Below are 20,767 nucleotides of genomic sequence, written 5' to 3' on the forward strand. Positions count from 1 at the left end.
ACTCGACCACAGGTGAGGGGTCAACCTCAGTGCGAGCAGTAACTGGGCTGTCCACTGGTGAGGAAAGATCGGAGGATTCGGAAATGCTGGATGTCTGTTGGATACCCACAGCTGGCCCACAACGGTGGTGCCCATCCATTGCAGCCTCAAGCTGTGTATCTGAAGCCATTACAGCCTGGATCTGAGACCGAAACCGAAGTGTTACACAACAATCACAGTCCCCATCCACACTAAAGACCGTGGAAAACTAAACTACCCAGATAAACGGACTATGCACATGTTCTATGGAACTCTACTGTAGGCGCTGACGAAAACGCAGGAACTGTGTCTAAAAATTAGATTAATACACAGAAATTTAAAAACCTAACTATCGAAGCACTCAGGTGAAGCTAAACAATTCGCCCCTGATTAGCAACTTATAGTACATCACAAAATCGGTTTACTTTCCGATGCAAACGAAAATGCGAGACCTGATGCTATTAGATATCAATTTAACACACAGAAATTCAATAAACCAAGATATTAAAGAACACAGATAATATTATAAAATTCGCTCCTGGTTAGGAACTCGTAAAAGTTACGGAAATGGTTACTTCCCAGCTGCTGCATCTGCCTCGGCTGACTGCTACTGCTGCTGCCTGACTAACTCTGTTTCTGACTGACAGATACAATTTCCTTTGTTTTACATGATACCTTTATTCTTTGGGTAGTCCATGGCTTTTTTTGTAGACTTTGGTCTAACCTGGGTTAATTTTTTTTTTTTTGTGGAGGGTGGGGAGGGGGGGGGAGGGGGGTGGACAGTATTTAAAACATGTAGGTATTTCTTAACAAAAGTGTTGTATTTTTCATTCCTTCCAAGAATGCTGTATGCATCACTTCAGTCCATGTCTTTGAGAGGTGTCCTAAAATAAGCAATTTTGGGGTTACTGAATGCCTTTTTGAAATTAGATGTAATAGATTTTATATTGTTTTCAGTATTCAAATTCAACGAAAGGAGCTGTACGTCATGGTCTGAGAGGCCCCTGACTATTGGTTTTGTAATGTCATTTTTTAATTAGACTTTCCTGTTAACATGTCATCAATGGCTGTTTCTGAGCGATTAGCTGCCCTAGATGGGATGTTTATGGTGGTAATTAAGTTCAATGATAGTGTTACTCACTAATAAATTCTTATTAGAGACTTTTTAAGGACATCTACGTTAAAGTTACTAGAAAACCAGTATTTACGGTTTTTTTTATTTGCTAAATAAGCCTTTGGAGCTTCAAGGTGGTTTATGAACAGGTTAAAGTTAGCTGTGGGTGCTCGTCATACGTATGCTATTATGAGGGATTTAACAGGAAATTCTGTTTCACACATGCTACCATGTCTTGTTCTAGGCTAAACTTATGAATGTCAGTGTTCTTAAATTTATGACAGTTCCTGCTGAATTTGTCAACTCCTACTTCCTCCATGAACGTGGTTTTACAGTCAGTGCAATATTTACAAATGCGGAGTTGGCAGATGCCCATTTGATGTATGGATTAGCACAGGGCAATAGCCGTGGCGCAGTATTTTTGTATCGAGACAGATTTCCAGAACGAAGGTGTCCCGACAGGAAGACGTTCGAAGCAATTGATCGGCGTCTTAGGGAGCACGGAAAATTCCAGCCTCTGACTCGCGACAGGGGAAGACCTAGATCGACGAGGACACCTGCAATGGACGAGGCAATTCTTCGTGCAGTTGACGATAACCCTAATGTAAGCGTCCGAGAAGTTGCTGCTGTACAAGGTAACGTTGACCATGTCACTGTATGGAGAGTGCTACGGGAGAACCAGTTGTTTCCGTACCATGTACAGTGTGTGCAGGCACTATCAGCAGCTGATTGGCCTCCACGGGTACACTTCTGAGAATGGTTCATCCAACAATGTGTCAATCCTCATTTCTGTGCAAATGTTCTCTTTACGGATGAGGCTTCATTACAACGTGATCAGATTGTAAATTTTCACAATCAACATGTGTGGGCTGATGAGAATCCGCGCGCAATTGTGCAATCACGTCATCAACACAGATTTTCTGTGAACGTTTGGGCAGGCATTGTTGGTGATGTCTTGATTGGGCCCCATGTTCTGCCACCTACGCTCAGTGGAGCACGTTATCATGATTTCATACGGGATACTCTACCCCTGCTGCTAGAACATGTGCCTTTACAAGTACGATACAACATGTGGTATATGACGATGGAGCTCCTGCACATTTCTGTCCAAGTGTTCGTGCGCTTCTCAACAACAGATTCGGTGACCGATGGATTGGTAGAGGCGGACCAAATCCATGGCCTCCACGCTCTCCTGACCTCAACCCTCTTGACTTTCATTTATGGGGGCATTTGAAAGCTCTTGTCTACGCAACCCCGGTACCAAATGTAGAGACTCTTCGTGCTCGTATTGTGGACGGCTGTGATACAATACGCCATTCTCCAGGGCTGCATCAGCGCATCAGGGATTCCATGAGATGGAGGGTGGACGCATGTATCCTCGCTAACGGAGGACATTTTGAACATTTCCTGTAACAGAGTGTTTGAAGTCATGCTGGTACATTCTGTTGATGTGTGTTTCCATTCCATGATTAATGTGATTTGAAGAGAAGTAATAAAATGAGCTCTAACATGGAAAGTAAGCGTTTCCGGACACATGTCCACATAACATATTTTCTTTCTTTGTGTGTGAGGAATGTTTCCTGAAAGTTTGGCCATACCTTTTTGTAACACCCTGTATAAACTAAATTTGTTAACTTCTAACATTCTGCGTGGCGTCTGTTTGTTCTAAGTCGTGTCTCCCTACCACTTTCGCGCAACGACGCTCTGAGCGTGTTTTTTTAGGGAATTGACTTGTCTGAACCGGGAACCTGTTGCTGGTAAGGAGACGCCAGACCACACATGACATGTAGACTTCAGAAGAGTTCAGTGAGACTAACGATAATATAATCAAATACTTAATGATTTCAGCGTCAGCTCCACTGCACTCCCTGTAAAAGAATCTTAATACTAACTAAATTTAGTGGAAGGGGTTCAAGGCTTTCCTATTTTTAGTTAGCTGGTAAAATAACGTCGAAAAAGCAGTTAAGTTTACCATTGGAAATTTTATTCTACTCACAAAACATTCTTTATAAATTGCACTATTGATAAAAGGAAATATTTTAATACAGTATGATAAAAACCAATTGCGTTCAACAAAAATGTGAACAGATATTCCCTGAATGGGTTTCCAAGTTCTACGATGGATCGAAGGATGACCTATGCCATATCATATCTATAATCTAGATTTAAGCTAAGTTTCATAAAAGAGAAAACTATCAAAATGGTCTACAGTGACCCTCAATTATCTTTAATTAATCATCTAACTTGTCGTAAATTACAGTGGCTGACGTGGCTTCTCAATAATTATATAACAGAAAATCATCGCGTTTCAGATTTTTACTTCAAGTAGCAAATGTGAACACCATGAGATTTAATTGACGATCGACACTAGTATTACGTAAAAAGGGGATGTAACAGATGAGACTTCTGCAGTTCTGAGTCAAGCTTTATGCGCTCAAAAATGTGGCATCGCGTGCGTTCATTACCTTGTCGGTCTTTAGGCAGCATCAGGGGGCAGTGGGCGGCACAACTCCACGCACCTCGCCGTCTCTGAAGCAACTGACTCTTAACTTCCCCTTACTACAATTTACCAAAGTTGGTTTTAAAAAAACTATCTGGCTGTGTTTTCAACTGACCAATCAGGGTCTCAATGTTAACCTTAAGCTCCGCCTACAAAAATTGTGTCTATCCAATGAGAAACGTTATACTTTTCGTGGTGGGGAAATGTTTTTAACGTTTGCGATGTAACAGAGACGCGAAGAAGTCTCACGCTAAAACTTGCAGCTGGTGTGGCTCTTCTAGTGTTATCGTAAGATCTATACTGTTCTTCTGGAGGGCTCTATCTTTTAACATGGGCTGGAGGGCTCTATCTTTTAACATGAGCTGGGGGTGATTTTGGCGGTCGGCTGGCGACGTGGGTGTCCGTCTCTTATCGTAGGGCCTCCTAGCCTACACGATTCTGCTCTCGGCAGCTGTTCTCGTTTCTCCCCTCAGAACTGCGTGTGTTTCATGGTGGGAAGGTGTGACATGCATTTAGGCGTTCTTGTGTTAGTCTGTGGTATTCCATTTGCTCACTCATTGATCGTATTACTTTGGTTAATTTAATGTCAGGATTTATTCGGAACTGTGTGACATACTGTCGGATTTGCTATCATGTCAGGGTTTTCATGGAAGGTGTTGTATTTGCCTGACACCTTACAAACTCTAATTCATCAATGCAGAAAAGTAGTTTATTAATTTTACTTCTTAGTTTTCGAATATTTTGATGCAATAAAGATAGCTGGTATTTCACAATGACTGAGTTAAAATTGGGTGGAAATAAAATTTATGCTGAATGCTGAAAATTTTTAACCACATGCTGTTTGTGCTGATGCAGTATTTCAGAATTGTGTTAGTTGGTTTCTTTCTCAAACTGAAGATTTGTTTGAATCATAACCTATTTTAAAACTTGCATTCTTTCTGTCCTCCCTATCCTGTAAAAGACGCTGTTCTGATTCCTGCAGCCACTGGTTTTTTTTCAGTAACATTTGAGAAATGAACAACTGCTATTGCAGCGGTACTAAGAGACCCAAAAACTGATCAGAGTTAATTGCGCCCAACATGACAGAAGAAAAACGATATTTCTCTCTCTACTCCGACAATTTAATTTGTAATGGAACGTCATTAAGACCTTAGTGTAATATGTACAATATAGAAATACCCTTCTGATTCGCATCCCTTTCCAGATGCTTGTTTGTAAATTGCTATTTCCTAAGAATGGAACCGTTTCCCTTCGTTAATGAAGTGTTTAACGTGGTGACTGGAAACGGCGTAGTCAGAATTTGTAACTTACATCAGTTTTCTTCGGGTGACAGTGGAACTTCTAAAAAAAGTAGTTACTAATGTAATTTTTACTTATAATGTTTGTTTGACGTTACTCTGATGTTTCTAATATTGCGGAAAGAAAGGTGCAATTTCGATTACACACACAAATCTATCGGAAAACATTTCTAACGCTGAAGTACAAATACGCATAGCAGTTTCTGGTAGTGTTAAGTTACAGCGAGTATTGCGCTTAATATACCCTTGGCCAGTCAGACGCGTTTGTGTGACTAATGAATCCACAGTAATTGTATCGCCATACACCACCACTTTTTAGTTTCAGTTTCTTGTTACAGAGTGATTACAAGACTAACTTTTAGCACCACTGAGCGTAAATGCATAACATTTTACTATCTCAATGGAACATCTCTATTTTACCACAACGATTTCAGAGACAATCGATGTGAACCCCAGGTCTATTACGACAGACAGCCAACAGGTAGCTGCATTTTAGCAAATCCCTCTCAAGTATTTTTCCAAAGCTGTTTCACAGAGGAAGACAGCACTGTAGTTCCTTCTCTAGATTGTTGCACAGATGACAAAATGGTAGATATCGAAATAGATGACAGAGGGATAGAAAAACAATTAAAATCGCTCAAAAGAGGAAAGGCCGCTGGACCCGATGGGATACCAGTTCGATTTTACACAGAGTACGCGAAGGAACTCGATCTCCTTCTTGCAGCGGTGTACTGTAGGTCTCTAGAAGAGCGTAGCGTTCCAGAGGATTGGAAAAGGGCACAGGTCATCCCCGTTTTCAAGAAGGGGCGTCGAACAGATGTACAGAACTATAGACCTATATCTATGAAGTCGATCACTTGTAGAATTTTGGAGCACGTATTACGTTCGAGTATAATGACATTTCTGGAGACTAGAAATATAGTCTGTAGGAATCAGCATGGGTTTCGAAAAAGACGATCGTGTGAAACCTAGCTCCCGCTATTCGTCCACGAGACTCAGTGAGCCATAGACACGGGTTCCCAGGTAGATTCCGTGTTTCTTGACTTCCGCAGGGCGTTCGATACAGTTCCCTACAGTCGTTTAATGGACAAAGTAAGAGCATATGGACTATCAGACCAATTGTGTGATTGGATTGAAGAGTTCCTAGATAATAGAAAGCAGCATGCCATTCTCAATGGAGAGAAGTCTTCCGAAGTAAGAGTGATTTCAGGTGTGCCGCAGGGGAGTGTCGTAGGACCGTTGCTATTCACAATATACATAAATGACCTTGTGGACAACATCGGAAGTTCACTGAGGCTTTTTGCAGATGATGCTGTAGTATATCGAGAAGTTGTAACAATGGAAAATTGTACTGAAATGCATGAGGATCTGCAACGAATTGATGCATGGTGCAGGGAATGGCAATTGAATCTCAATGTAGACAAGTGTAATGTGCTGCGAATACACAGAAAGAAAGATCCTTAATCATTTAGCTACAATATAGCAGGTCAGCAACTGGAAGCAGTTAATTCCATAAACTATCTGGGAGTAGGCATTAGGAGTGATTTAAAATGGAATGACCATATAAAATTAATTGTCGGTAAAGCAGATGCCAGACTGAGATTCATTGGAAGAATCCTAAGGAAATGCAATCCGAAAACAAAGGAAGTAGGTTACAGTACACTTGTTCGCCCACTGCTTCACTACTGCTCCCCAGTGTGGGATCCCTACGAGATAGGGTTGATAGAAGAGATAGAGAAGATCCAACAGAGAGCAGCCCGCTTCGTTACAGGATCATTTAGTAATCGCGAAAGCGTTACGGAGATGATAGATAAACTCCAGTGGAAGACTCTGCAAGAGAGACGCTCAGTAGCTCGGTACGGGCTTTTGTTGAAGTTTCGAGAACGTACCTTCACCGAGGAGTCAAGCAGTATATTGCTCCCTCCTACGTATATCTCGCGAAGAGACCATGAGGCACACAGAGGCATACCGACAATCTTTCTTTGCACGAGCAATGGTAGACTGGAATAGAAAGGAGAACCGATAGAGGTACTAGAGGTACTCAAAGTACCCTCCGCCACACACCGTCAGGTGGCTTGAGGAGTATGGATGTAGATGTAGATGTAGAAGTGCCGCAGTGCTTTAGACGTCTGTGGTAACGGAGATTCGTATTTCTGGCAATGTCGCCGGAAGTGCAGTATTGTAAAATTTGCCCTCCAAGAAAGGCTTCAGGAAGAAATCACACATTGAGAGACACATCATGCGAAATGGCCATTTACAGCAGGTGTCATCTATGGCCAGTGTACGACCAACTTATTGATCCGTTGGATGGCATCTTTGGCACTCTTGCTCGAACCAATGACGTGGAAGGCCGTTACCGGAAAATGACCTCATATTCCCCCCTCTATTGCACTGAGTTACGACAGTAACCAAAGTCTCAACATGTCCAACTACATTTGTCTAGTGATAATTACATTGACGAAGGAAATGAGCAGAACATACTTTTGCTTAGAAACGAAGTGAAACACGTTTACGTTTCAATTAATTATGTACTATCTCAGATGGCAGAAAACTGTCTCTTTTGACTGGAATGCAACATTTCGTTTCATTAATCATAATGACGAACCTTCGCCCGGGACGGCAAAAGCCGTAATTATTATAAAACGTCTGTCTCTTTCCGGGATGATCTGGCTGCAGTCTGTATAGCATCTAACGCAGTCGTTTCTGGAGAACCTTCTTCACTGTTGATATCCGCACTTCCAACTGCTGGTTGACTCTCTGCACTTATTCATCCGGGTCCACAGAAAAGTTTATTCGTATTGTCCACAATTCTGAGTCCCGAGTCAATATTTTATTACAGAACATACCCATTTCCTGTCACAAAACCGCTGAACTGCTTAACTGGAGAGATACAGTGTCCAAGTTGCCATCTGAGTGGCCGGGGCATCGTAAAACGTTACCTCTCCGGGTGTATTGAAACATTCGACGACTACGATCACCGGGTAACACTTCACTATTCTCCAGTGACGCTGTACACGATATTCAATCAGTTTTCAACGTTTGCCCTTTTGAAATTATCATTATATTTACTTACGTGCAACATTCTTCTCATTATATATAAAAAAATAAATATATAGAAAGAACTATTTAAAAATTAAATACATAAAGTGTAAATATAGTTGGAATTTAAATAGCGGCAACTATTTATTCACAACCGATACAAAAGAGTTACATGCTTGCCCCTGTTACTGCCCTTCAAAGTAGTCACCAGCGTTGTGTAGAACCCGTTGCCAGCGATGTGGAAGGCGTAGTATACCGTTAGCAGAGCCTGTTCTGTTGATGTTGCGAATGGAGAGGTCTACTGCCTGTTGAATCTCTAGAACAGTTCTGAAACGAATACCACGAGGTGGTTCCTTCATCTTCGGAATCAAATCAGTCGCAAGGACTTAAGTCCGGGGAGTATGATGGATGGTACAGTACTTCCCAGGCCCATCGACCGAACAGAGCAGTCACAGCTTGGGCTGTATGCGCCCGCGCATTGTCGTGCAAAATGACGGGTGGGTGGCGTAGAAAGTGTCACGGCTTCTTTCGCAGACCTGGCCGCAGGTGATGCTCCAAAAACGAACAGTAATACTGTGCATTGACGGTCTGCAGTGGAAGAACGTAATGTTTTAGAACAATACCATCACAGTCGTACACGAGAGTCACCGAAACTTTACACCGCTCCATTAGCACCATCAACACAACAGGCTCTGTTGTAACTCTTTTGTAGTGAATAAATAGTTGCCACTATTTAAGTTCCATCCCTCGTATATATATATATATATATATATATATATATATATATATATATATATATATATATATATATATATATATCCTTGAGTCATCAGTCTTCTCACTGGTTTGATGCGGCACCCACGAATTCGCCTTCCGCACCAACCTCTACACTAACAAACTACATCCTCAATTATTTGTTCTGTGTATTCTAGTTTCTGTCTTCCCCTAAGCTCTGACGAACCCTCTAGAGCTTCCGCTTATCATGGAAGTTATTCCCTGATGTCTTAACACATGTCCTGATACCCTGTCTGACCTTTTCCTTGTCAGTTTTTACCATATGTTCCTTTCTTCACCGATTCTGCGGAGACCATTCTCATTCCATGCCTTATAGGTCCATCTAATTTCAACATTATTCAGTAGCACGACACCTAAAATAGTTCGATTCTCTTGTGTTCCGGTTTTACCGCAGTCCATGATTCACTACCACACAGTGGCGTGATCTAGATGTACATTCTCAAAAATTTCATCCTCAACTTAAGACCGGTGTTTGGTGCTAGTGACTTCTCTTCGCCAGAACGTCCTTTTTTCTTGCGCTAATCTGCTTTTTATGTCCTCCTGGCATCGTCGTCACGGGTTATTTTGCTTCCAAGGCAGCAGTTTTCCCTAACTTCATCTACTTGGTAACCAGCAATTTTAATGTTACGTTCCTTTCTATTCGTACTTCTGCTGCTTCTCATTAATTTCGTCTTCCTTCGGTTTACTCTCAATCCATATTCTACAATCATTAGACTGTTTATTCAATAGATCCGGTAATTCGACTTCACCTTCGCTAAGATAGCAGTGTCATCATATTATTGAGACCCCTTCACGCTGAATTTTAATCCCACTCTTGAATCTTTTCTTTATTTCATTCATTGCTTCTTCGATGTACAGACTGAACTGCATCCCTGTCTTACACTCTTTCTAATCCGAGCACTTCGTTCTTAGTCGTCCAATCCTATTGTTCTCTCTTGGTCTTCAGTACCCCATTTTCTATCTCGATAATTCTCGTGTACATTATTGTCGCTATTAAATCGGTAATAAATCGATCTCTTCTTCTGTCATCATCATATAACACAAATTAATGTTTGTACAAATTAAGCTGGATGTAAACATTTTGTGCCTCGACATGTTTTTATTAATAATACTAGCAATAATAATAATCGGCTGGTCCCGGCGGAGGTTCGAGTCCTCCCTCGGGCATGGGTGTGTGTGTTTGTCCTTAGGGACTGAGTACCTTAGCAGTTAAGTCCCATAAAATTTCACACACATTTGAACATTTTTTGAATAATAATAATAAGTCGGCATCGCTGCAGACGCTGTCGCAGACTCTTGTGGCCAAGGTGACGGCTGCCTTGGGTTACGAGGCGGACCCAGATGACTCTCACGTGACGCGGATCCTGCGTGCAACTGTGGCCAGGCTCGCCTGTGACGGCAACCAGACCGAGTGCAGGAACACCACGTTCGGCCAGTTCGAGCGCTACATGGCCGATCCTAATGACACCGCCAACTGGTAAGACTGTGATCGTCCCTGTCCGAGTCACTGCGAGCACAAGATTGATTTTCCAGGAGAGTACAAAACAACAGGTTGACAAGGAGACATACAAACTCATTCATGTCCACCACGTCTGCTTATTATGTGTTTCCTTTAGCTACCGGTTATGATCACATCCACAGGTGACAGGCATACCTCGTAACACTGTATGACGTTACAAGTACATGTCAAGTTCTTACATAGTATTCATTACAGTATCGTCACGGATTGTATGACATTTCTATTTTCAGAAAGCCTGTTATCATCCGAAATATTTACCTTCATCAAACCTACTTTAATTGGCATTTCAAAAGTCTCTAAACAGAAAAGAGAAAACACGGCCACATACCAAAGTGAAGTAAATAACATAAAATTTCCGTTATTAGAACGTAAGCATAGTCCCCACTGTCAAAACACGCTATCAAAATAAAGCGACAAGATACTTGCCGTTGTGCGTATTAGTGGTAAGTCAATTACTCGCTTTGTTTTCCATATATCACTGAACAAAATGTTAGAATCAGAGCATAGAATACCTATTGCTGGTATATCTTTAACTGAATAAAAATGTTCATTGCGTTTTGTTTCAAATTCACTGTGCTCTATGGTGGTTAATTGTAATAACATTTCCGTTTCCCTGCTCTCTGCGAGGGAAAAAAAAGAGCTGGTAAATGCGAGTAATTATGTATATACACTACTTGCCATTAAAATTGCTACACCACGAAGATGGCGTGCTACAGACGCGAAATTTAACGGACAGGAAGAATGCAAATGATTAGCTTTTCAGAGAATTCACACAAGGTTGGCGCCGGTGGCGATACATACAACGTGCTGACATGAGGAAAGCTTCCAACCGATTTCTCATACACAAACAGCAGTTGACCGGCGTTGCCTGGTGAAACGTTGTTGTGATGCCTCGTGTAAGGAGGAGAAATGCGCACCATCACATTTCCGACTTTGATAAAGGTCGGATTGTAGCCTGCCGCGATTGCGGTTTATCGTATCGTTTGCAGCAGCATGGACTATCAGCTCGGAGACCATGGCTGCGGTTACCTTTGACGATGCATCACAGACAGGAGCGCTTGCAATGGTGTACTCAACGACGAACCTGGGTACACGAATGGCAAAACCTAATTTTTTCGGATGTATCCAGGTTCTGTTTACAGCATCATGGTGGTCGCACCCGTGTTTGGCGACATCGCGGTGAACGCACATTGGAAGCGCGTATCCGTCATCGCCATACTGACGTATCACCTGGCGTGATGGTATGGGGTGCCATTGGTTACACGTTTCGGTCACCTCTTGTTCGCATTGATGGCACTTGAAACAGTGGACGTTACATTTCAGATGTGTTACGACCGTGGCTCTACCTTTCATTCGATCCCTGCGAAACCCTACATTTCAGCAGGATAATGCACGACCGCATGTTGCAGATCCTTTACGGGCCTCCCTGGATACAGGAAATGTTCGACTGCTGCCCTGGCCAGCACATTCTCCAGATCTCTTACCAACTGAAAACGTCTGGTAAATGGTGGCCGAGCATCTGGCTCGTCACAAGACGCCAGTCACTGCTCTTGATGAACAGTGGTATCGTGATGAAGGTGCATGGGCAGCTGTACCTGTACACGCCATCCCAGCTCTGTTTGACTCAATGCCCAGGCGTATCAAGGCCGTTATTACGGCCAGAGGTGGTTGTTCTGGGTACTGATTCCTCAGGATCTATGCACCCAAACTGAATGAAAATGTGACCACTTGTCAGTTCTAGTATAATATATTTGTCCAATGAATACCCGTTTATCATCTGCATTTCTTCTTGGTGTAGCCATTTTAATGTTCAGTAGTGGAGGTAGTTGATCTATGGGTTGTGATGAATGAGTTTGCGCGTACAAAAAAAGTGAAATAAATAGCAGTATCTTTTGCTTTTATTGACTTAGAAATGTAAATCTGTTACACTGGCAAGGATGTGTAGACCTTGGGATTTGACGTAAATTTCAACATGACATCTTTGCCCATTCTTGACAAAAATAGGTCTTAACGAAAGGACATACAGACACACTAGCGACAAACGAGAAAAAATTGTATGTTATGTAATTACAAAGTAACAATTTTCGGTTTTCCTCCTTTACTTGTACTGTGAAACCTCGCTTTCCTATCTTTCCTCGCTTTCCTATATTTCATGACTTTTATTTCAACGGGTTTTGATAAGTGAGTTTGCGATTATCAAAATATGTGACAGAAATGGCCGTATCTTTTGATTCTATCGACTTAGAAGCTTAAATTTTTTTAAATTGTCAAGAGTTCATAGGCCTTACTATTTGACATAACTTTCAGCTTGATGCATTCAACTTGATATGTATATCCATTCCTGAGAAAAATGGAACTTAGTAGATGGACAGACGGACAAGAGCGTGATCTTACAAGCGTTCCGTATTTACCGACTGCTGCAGGGTACCTTAAAAACACTGAAGATGATTCATTCCCGATAGTCGGGAAATGAAATACAATCATAAGTGCAGCTTATGTTAACGAACTAGATATGTTTCGCTGAATATATGTGTCCAGCTTACAGGATTTTCGCGTCACAGTCAAAGGACCTCCCGGTTTCTGAAAATACTGACGTAGGGCTCTGCCATCCTATGTCTTAATGAGGCAAACGTAGTGCAGTTAATGGAGAGTGTAGTACCTGATGGATAGTGTAGTATCAACACATGATGTTTCCTGTTCAGTGTTTCAGTCTAGTGACAAATTTTAGAATCACATTAAGGAATGCGCATTAAAGACCATTCTAAGAAGTTTTCGGTATTGTCCCCTGTTTTTGTTGTTGTGAGTCATGAGGTCTTATTTTATACAGAAAATATAAATATTTCGAACTGTATAACACAGGTTGTGACAGGAGGAAAGGTGAATATTCAGAGATATGACAGAACGATAATTCGAAGCAAAAAAGTGTAGTAAACAGGGGCTCTAAGCTGCATGCCTTAAGACCTATCAGCAATTCTTCATGTTCGAGACTGTGAAACAAACCTTTTTCTACTGCATGCTCTATGCTTTCCATGTTTTGAGAGGTGGTAGTGTGGGCCAAAGCGAAAAATGGCCAGTAAATATGGACTCTAAAGTGTATACCTTAAGAGCTATGGGCTCTTGTTTATCTAAGTTACTATTAAACACGTCTCCTCTACTGAACCAGTGCTCATAGCTCTTAAGGTATGCATTTTAGGGGCCATGTTTACTCGAGAATTTTTTCTTGTTTTGGTCTGTATTATCTCCTCCCAAAACATGGAAAGCAAAGACTTTGCACTAAAAGAGATTTGTCTCACAATATCGAAAATGAAGAAGTGCTAATGGTCTTAAGGTATGCATTTTAGAACCCACGTTAAGTACTTCCTTTTTCTTTGAATGATCGTTCCTATCATGTGCCTGAATACTGTCCATTCCTCCTAGGTTACCCTATATATACGTTAAAGTTATTTAGATGACATTGCTAATCCTTCAGTTACTGACCATCATGGTGAGTAAAATTCTGTATATTTCGGAGACAGTTACATAAAGTGTGGATGCTTAAGCCATATTTCAAGTGGCGTGAACCATTTCGTACCTTCAGTCGGGAGAAGGTCTTCTACCATGAAACATGTGATGTTTGATACTTGTAAAGGAACTGGGTTTCTTTAATGCGTTAACGATTGTATCTGTCTCGGAACTGTAAATTTATGTTAATTTCCAACTGCTTTAATTTCAAATAAATTTAGCTTGTAATTAGTTTTTGATAATATTTCTACTTATTTTGATTTCACTCACTCATTACTGGTGTGTAGTAGAATAATAATGTAACGGATAGACTAGCGTATTAAATATAGTATTGACAAGAGCTTCAGGATTGCAACACTTTTAAGTTTCAATAAAAAATTTGTTCCTAAGCATATGACTATGTTGTACCTTGGAACATTTTTCACATTTCAAAAAACCTCCTTTTCAGGAGTAATTTTTGTAATTTCGGATAACGGCAGGAGCACACAAAAAGTTAAAGATATCATTTAAAAAAATGATAAGAAAAATTTTTAAACTCGTCTATTACAGGTAGAGGTGAAAATCTCCTCCATTTTAGTTTCAGCTATCCAGTAAAACCGTGTTATAAATTTTGGCGGTAGGTGGAGTCGACATGACTGCGACTTAGACGTAGCTCAAGTTCAAAAAAATCATTCACATCTAATCCAAAATCAGAGCCTTCCACTGATCAACATGCACCATTATCAAAATACAAAAGCTATCAAAATTTCCTATAATGATAAAAAACATCGTTTTTCACTAGCTGGATTTGTAACCTGACCTCAACAGCAAAATACAGGTACATATTCTCTCAGCTTATTGGGTCGTAACACTAATAAGTGGTATCGTACCTAACAGTCCTCCTTCGTTGCTTTGCCTTCTCCCTTTAACAACAACACGCTGAGTTGTATTTGATATCTGATACTGAAATGTTTCCGCTACCTTGGGAAGCATTCCAATTACTATCGATGTGATCAGAGGGATCTTGTCACGTTAAAGATTACATCGAATAGTAATGTCTGCACTTACAGAATTAGGCACATATTTGTTTGTCTCCTCCAACACCAGATAAACGTCCGGAAAACTAAAAGAGTTGTATTCATAGAGTCAGTTCTCTGTTGCTGGTAAAATGAATACTTAACCTAAATTCCTTGGGATGTACGTTGCTCCTCTAGGAAAGGGAATCCTAGGTCTTACTGCAGCTTGTCTCCCTATATGTGTATGTCACAATAATAATCTGCAGAATTTTTCTTTGAGTCATCGTGGTTTGTTTACGAAAAATACAAACATTTCCACTGCAAAATTGTTCCATCACCACGAGCCACGTGCATTCAACTGCCGTTCCAACTTACCTCCAAAACACATCTCCTCCAAAGAACAAGCAATTGACAAAACATTAAAATCTTTGTAAATGGAAGATTAATGAATTAACAATTAAAATTAACATCAATAATTATGTCACGCGTGCTAATAAAAAGCAGCGTCTGTTTACGTGTTTATTTCAGAACCTTATTTCGCCTGGAAATGGCTAGAGAACACCTAATCACAATACACACTCTCTTTTCCAGGGTGGACCCGGATATGAAAAGCGTCGTGTATTGCGAAGGTATTCGCCAGGGCGGTGCGGAGGCGTACGATTTCCTGCAGGAGCTGTACCAGAACACTAGCGTCATCTCTGAACAGAGCGTCATACTGGACGCGCTCACCTGCCAGGAGGATCCCGCGGCTTTCAGGTGATCTACGATTGTGGTAACTACTGCGTGGGTGCGTTAAATCAACCATTCTGGCACAAACATTCAGTCAGTATAATTGTCCCTCTTCGTTGCCATTTACATTTTTATTATTTTAAATACACGCCTCAAAGCGTTTCGGCCACAGCCATCATTACAATCACATTTAAGATCTCAATACACTGTATCTCGCCAATTCACATGTTCACTTGTAAAGTGACTGATGGAATCACATTTAAGATCTCAATATATTGTATCTCGTCTGTTCACATGTACACATGTCCCTTGTCTCAAGGTGCAAGTGTAGATGTGAATTGACGAGATACAGTGCATCGAGATCTTAAAAGTGATTGTGATGATGGCTGTGGCCGAAACGCATTGAGGTGTATATTTTAAAAAAATAAAAACATAAATAGTGATCAAGACGGACAATTATATTGGCTAGTGGTAACATTCCCTGATTTGTACAATGATTTTATGTCATTTATGGAAAAAAGAACAAATATTCAGCATTCTCATAGTGTACGAGAAAAAGTGGTGAACTTCCCACAGTCTGTTTCCTGTACGCTGAACCTATAATTTGCATGACGAAGGAGGTACATGGTAAGTGAGAAGGTTGCAGAACTAAAATAAGAGTGCAACGAATACAGACACCAACGGCTAAGATCGCAGGTGACAGTTCTTCTCGTTGAAAGCACGGAAGACCCAGAATTCTTCTGGGGACTGGGTAGCCAACTTTGCACAGAATTTGGGTTAAGTGCCAAACAAGACAAGTATGACAGAGAATTAAGTAGTCAACTTTTTACATATCTGATACTTTCAAAACACAGCATTGTTTTATAAGAATTATACTTTCTGTTAATTATAGAACACCCTGCAGAGACCTCTTCATAAAATTTGATATTTGGACTATTTTTTCTCTGTATCTTGTAGAAATCCTTTGTTGTCATCAATATTTCTGTTTTCTTCCAATACTTAATTCAGAACATAAATATAGTATGAGCACCAAAACAATCTCTAAAAATACGTCACATCAGCACAGAAAGAAGTAATTTACATAACTGTCAGAATAAGTAAGATGTCTGCAGGGTAATGTAGTGAGACTTACGACTTAATTAAAGAACTTACTGTTGCGGAACTTCTACTGCACTGAAGAATATCTTAACAGAAACTCTTAAAATTAATGTATAAGATATAATATTATTAGTATTAGCAGTGAAATGTTATAGTATTTCACAGTATTAAGTCAATTCATGTGGTTTCCCGACTTTTTATGCATCTCGCAGACCCCTTTCCACGGTATATTTGGAATGGATGTAATTCAAGTGTAATGTTATTACAATGTAATTTAAATGTGAAAATGCAGTGTCACACTACGGCTGATACTTACTTCAGAAGTATGCTAGTGCAGACAGTAGTAGGAAAGAAAGTACTGTTTGAGTCATGGAACGAGAGTAACAGGCATACTGGATCAATTTGATCTTTGACTGTTGGGTTGCCTCCATACGAGGACAAACACATACCATCATTATGCCCACCGCACTCTGAAACCGCACCTCCTCCCTAACCCATGCACATCCCCTCCCTTTTCCCCATCCCACCCTTCTCCCATCCCCACACCCACCGAATCCCTCCCCCTCCCTCCCCACCTCACCCCTCTCATAAGCTACAAATTCATATTATGTCACAGCCAATTAAAAAAAAAATTAAAAAAAACAACAGTCCAATCAGAGAGAGACTAAGTACTTCCAACAACAGCTCGGTATTTTAGTGTGTAATCATACACTACTGGCCATTAAAATTGCTACGCCAAGAAAAAAATACAGATGATAAACTGGTTTTCATTGGACAAATATATTTTACTAGAACTAACATGTGATTACATTTCCACGCAATTTGGGTGCGTAGATCCTGAGAAATCAGTTACCAGAACAACCACCTCTGGCCGTAATAACGGCCTTGATACATCTGGGCATTGAGTCAAACAGAGCTTGGATGGCGTGTACAGGTACAGCAGACTATGCAGCTTCAACACGATACCACAGTTCATCAAGAGTAGTGACTGGCGTATTGTGACGAGCCAGTTGCTCGGCCACCATTAACCAGACGTTTTCAATTGGAGAGAAATCTGGAGAATGTGCTGGCAAAGGCAGCAGTCGAACATTTTCTGTATCCAGAAAGGCCCGTACACGACCTGCAACATCCGGTCGTGCATTATCCTGCTGAAATGTAGGGTTTCGCAGGGATCGAATGAAGCGTAGAGCCATGGGTCGTAACTAGTCTGAAATGTGACGTCCACCTTTCAAAGTGCCGTCAATGCGAACAAGAGGTGACCGAGACGTGTAGCCATACGCCACTATGGCGATGACGAATACACGCTTCCGATGTGCGTTCACCGCGATGTCGCCAAACACGGATGCGACCATCATGATGCTGTAAACCGAACCTGGATTCATTCAAAAAAATGACGTTTTGCCATTCGTGCACGCAGGTTCGTCGTTGGGTACACCATCGCAGGCACTCCTGTCTGTGATGCAGCGTCAAGGGTAACCGCAGCCATGGTCTCCGAGCTGATAGTCCATGCTGCTGCAAACGTCGTCGAACTGTTCGTGCACATGGTTGTTGTCTTGCAAACGTCAGGGATCGAGACGTGGCTGCACGATCCGTTACAGCCATTCAGATAAGATGCCTGTCATCTCGACTTTTAGTCGTACGAGGCCGTTGGGATCCAGCTCGGCGTTCCGTATTACCCTCCTGAACCCACCGATTCCATATTCTGCTAACAGTCATTGGATCTCGACCAACGCGAACAGCAGTGTCGCGATACGATAAACCGTAATCGCGATAGGCTACAATCCGACCTTTATCAAAGTCGGAAACGTGATGGTACGCATTTCTCCTCCTTACACGAGGCATCATAACAACGTTTCACCAGGCAACTCCGGTCAATTGTTGTTTGTGTATGAGAAATCGGTTGGAAACTTTCCTCATGTCAGCACGTTGTAGGTGTCGCCACCGGCACCAACCTTGTGTGAATGCTCTGAAAAGCTAATCATTTGCATATCACAGCATCTCCTTCCTGTCGATTAAATTTCGCGTCTGTAGAACGTAATATTCGTGTTGTAGCAATTTTAATAGTCAGTAGTGTATTTCTCATCTCCGTAAGTCACCCCCCCCCCCTTCTTTTTTTGGAAACAGATGAAACAGAGAGCTTCTTTCAGCAAGAATGCACAGGATATAATATCGCTCTCGTCCAATGATGTTGGGAAACGCATAATTTGTGCATGTCATCGAGCATAATAACGTCATTACCAACGTTAGTTTTCAACTTCGTACGGCAGAATAAAAGCCGTGAGGACGGGTCGTGAGTCGTGCTTCGGTAGCTCAGACAGTAAAGCACTTGCCCGCAAAAGGCAAAGGTCACGAGTTCGAGTCTCGGTCCGTCATACAGTTTTAATCTGCCATGAAGTTTCATATCAATGTGCCCTCAGCTGCAGAGTGAAAATTTCATTCTGGAAACGTTAGTTTGTTTACCGTATCCTGGCGGCCTACAATGGTGAAACATTATAATATGAGCGATCACGTATCATAATACACTCCTGGAAATTGAAATAAGAACACCGTGAATTCATTGTCCCAGGAAGGGGAAACTTTATTGACACATTCCTGGGGTCAGATACATCACATGATCACACTGACAGAACCACAGGCACATAGACACAGGCAACAGAGCATGCACAATGTCGGCACTAGTACAGTGTATATCCACCTTTCGCAGCAATGCAGGCTGCTATTCTCCCATGGAGACGATCGTAGAGATGCTGGATGTAGTCCTGTGGAACGGCTTGCCATGCCACTTCCACCTGGCGCCTCAGTTGGACCAGCGTTCGTGCTGGACGTGCAGACCGCGTGAGACGACGCTTCATCCAGTCCCAAACATGCTCAATGTGGGACAGATCCGGAGATCTTGCTGGCCAGGGTGGTTGACTTACACCTTCTAGAGCACGTTGGGTGGCACGGGATACATGCGGACGTGCATTGTCCTGTTGGAACAGCAAGTTCCCTTGCCGGTCTAGGAATGGTAGAACGATGGGTTCGATGACGGTTTGGATGTACCATGCACTATTCAGTGTCCCCTCGACGATCACCAGTGGTGTACGGCCAGTGTAGGAGATCGCTCCCCACACCATGATGCCGAGTGTTGGCCCTGTGTGCCTCGGTCGTATGCAGTCCTGATTGTGGCGCTCACCTGCACGGCGCCAAACACGCATACGACCATCATTGGCACCAAGGCAGAAGCGACTCTCATCGCTGAAGACAACACGTCTCCATTCGTCCCTCCATTCACGCCTGTCGCAACACCACTGGAGGCGGGCTGCACGATGTTGGGGCGTGAGCGGAAGACGGCCTAACGGTGTGCGGGACCGTAGCCCAGCTTCATGGAGACGGTTGCGAATGGTCCTCGCCGATACCCCAGGAGCAACAGTGTCCCTAATTTTCTGGGAAGTGGCGGTGCGGTCCCCTACGGCACTGCGTAGGATCCTACGGTCTTGGCGTGCATCCGTGCGTCGCTGCGGTTCGGTCCCAGGTCGACGGGCACGTGCACCTTCCGCCGACCACTGGCGACAACATCAATGTACTGTGGAGACCTCACGCCCCACGTGTTGAGCAATTCGGCGGTACGTCCACCCGGCCTCCCGCATGCCCACTATACGCCCTCACTCAAAGTCCGTCAACTGCACATACGGTTCACGTCCACGCTGTCGCGGCATGCTACCAGTGTTAAAGACTGCGATGGAGCTCCGTATGCCACGGCAAACTGGCTGACACTGACGGCGGCGGTGCACAAATGCTGCGCAGCTAGCGCCATTCGACGGCCAACACCGCGGTTCCTGGTGTGTCCGCTGTGCCGTGCGTGTGATCATTGCTTGTACAGCCCTCTCACAGTGTCCGGAGCAAGTATGGTGGGTCTGACACACCGGTGTCAATGTGTTCTTTTTTCCATTTCCAGGAGTGTAGTTAGCTGTCCAACTGTAGGCTTACGTATCTTTATGTTCGGTAAACATTTTGTTTTCATATACTGTTAATTGCTACTAGTTGCCTAAGTTTCTTGGAGCAGGAGCACACCATTGTGATCGGGATGTTAAAACTTTGAACGTCAGGTATGCTCAGTCTTGCTTTCGTATTTTCTTCACGTTTCATAGCGAGAAAACTTCTGAGCACTAATGAATAAGA

At 42.4% G+C, this 20,767-nt stretch overlaps 1 protein-coding gene across 1 annotated transcript in view; it reads left to right on the forward strand.

The window, feature by feature from the left end:
* The window catches only part of LOC124789817 (aminopeptidase N-like), a 154,088-nt gene that overhangs the window by 112,725 nt on the left and 20,596 nt on the right, over positions 1-20,767 (forward strand). The window contains exons 13-14 of the mRNA XM_047257300.1: positions 10,045-10,241; positions 15,371-15,535. Coding sequence (XP_047113256.1) covers positions 10,045-10,241; positions 15,371-15,535 — 362 coding nt within the window. The remainder of the gene's footprint in view (positions 1-10,044; positions 10,242-15,370; positions 15,536-20,767) is intronic.

This window comes from Schistocerca piceifrons, chromosome 3, assembly GCF_021461385.2.
Source record: "Schistocerca piceifrons isolate TAMUIC-IGC-003096 chromosome 3, iqSchPice1.1, whole genome shotgun sequence".
Classification (NCBI taxonomy): Eukaryota; Metazoa; Arthropoda; class Insecta; order Orthoptera; family Acrididae; genus Schistocerca; species Schistocerca piceifrons.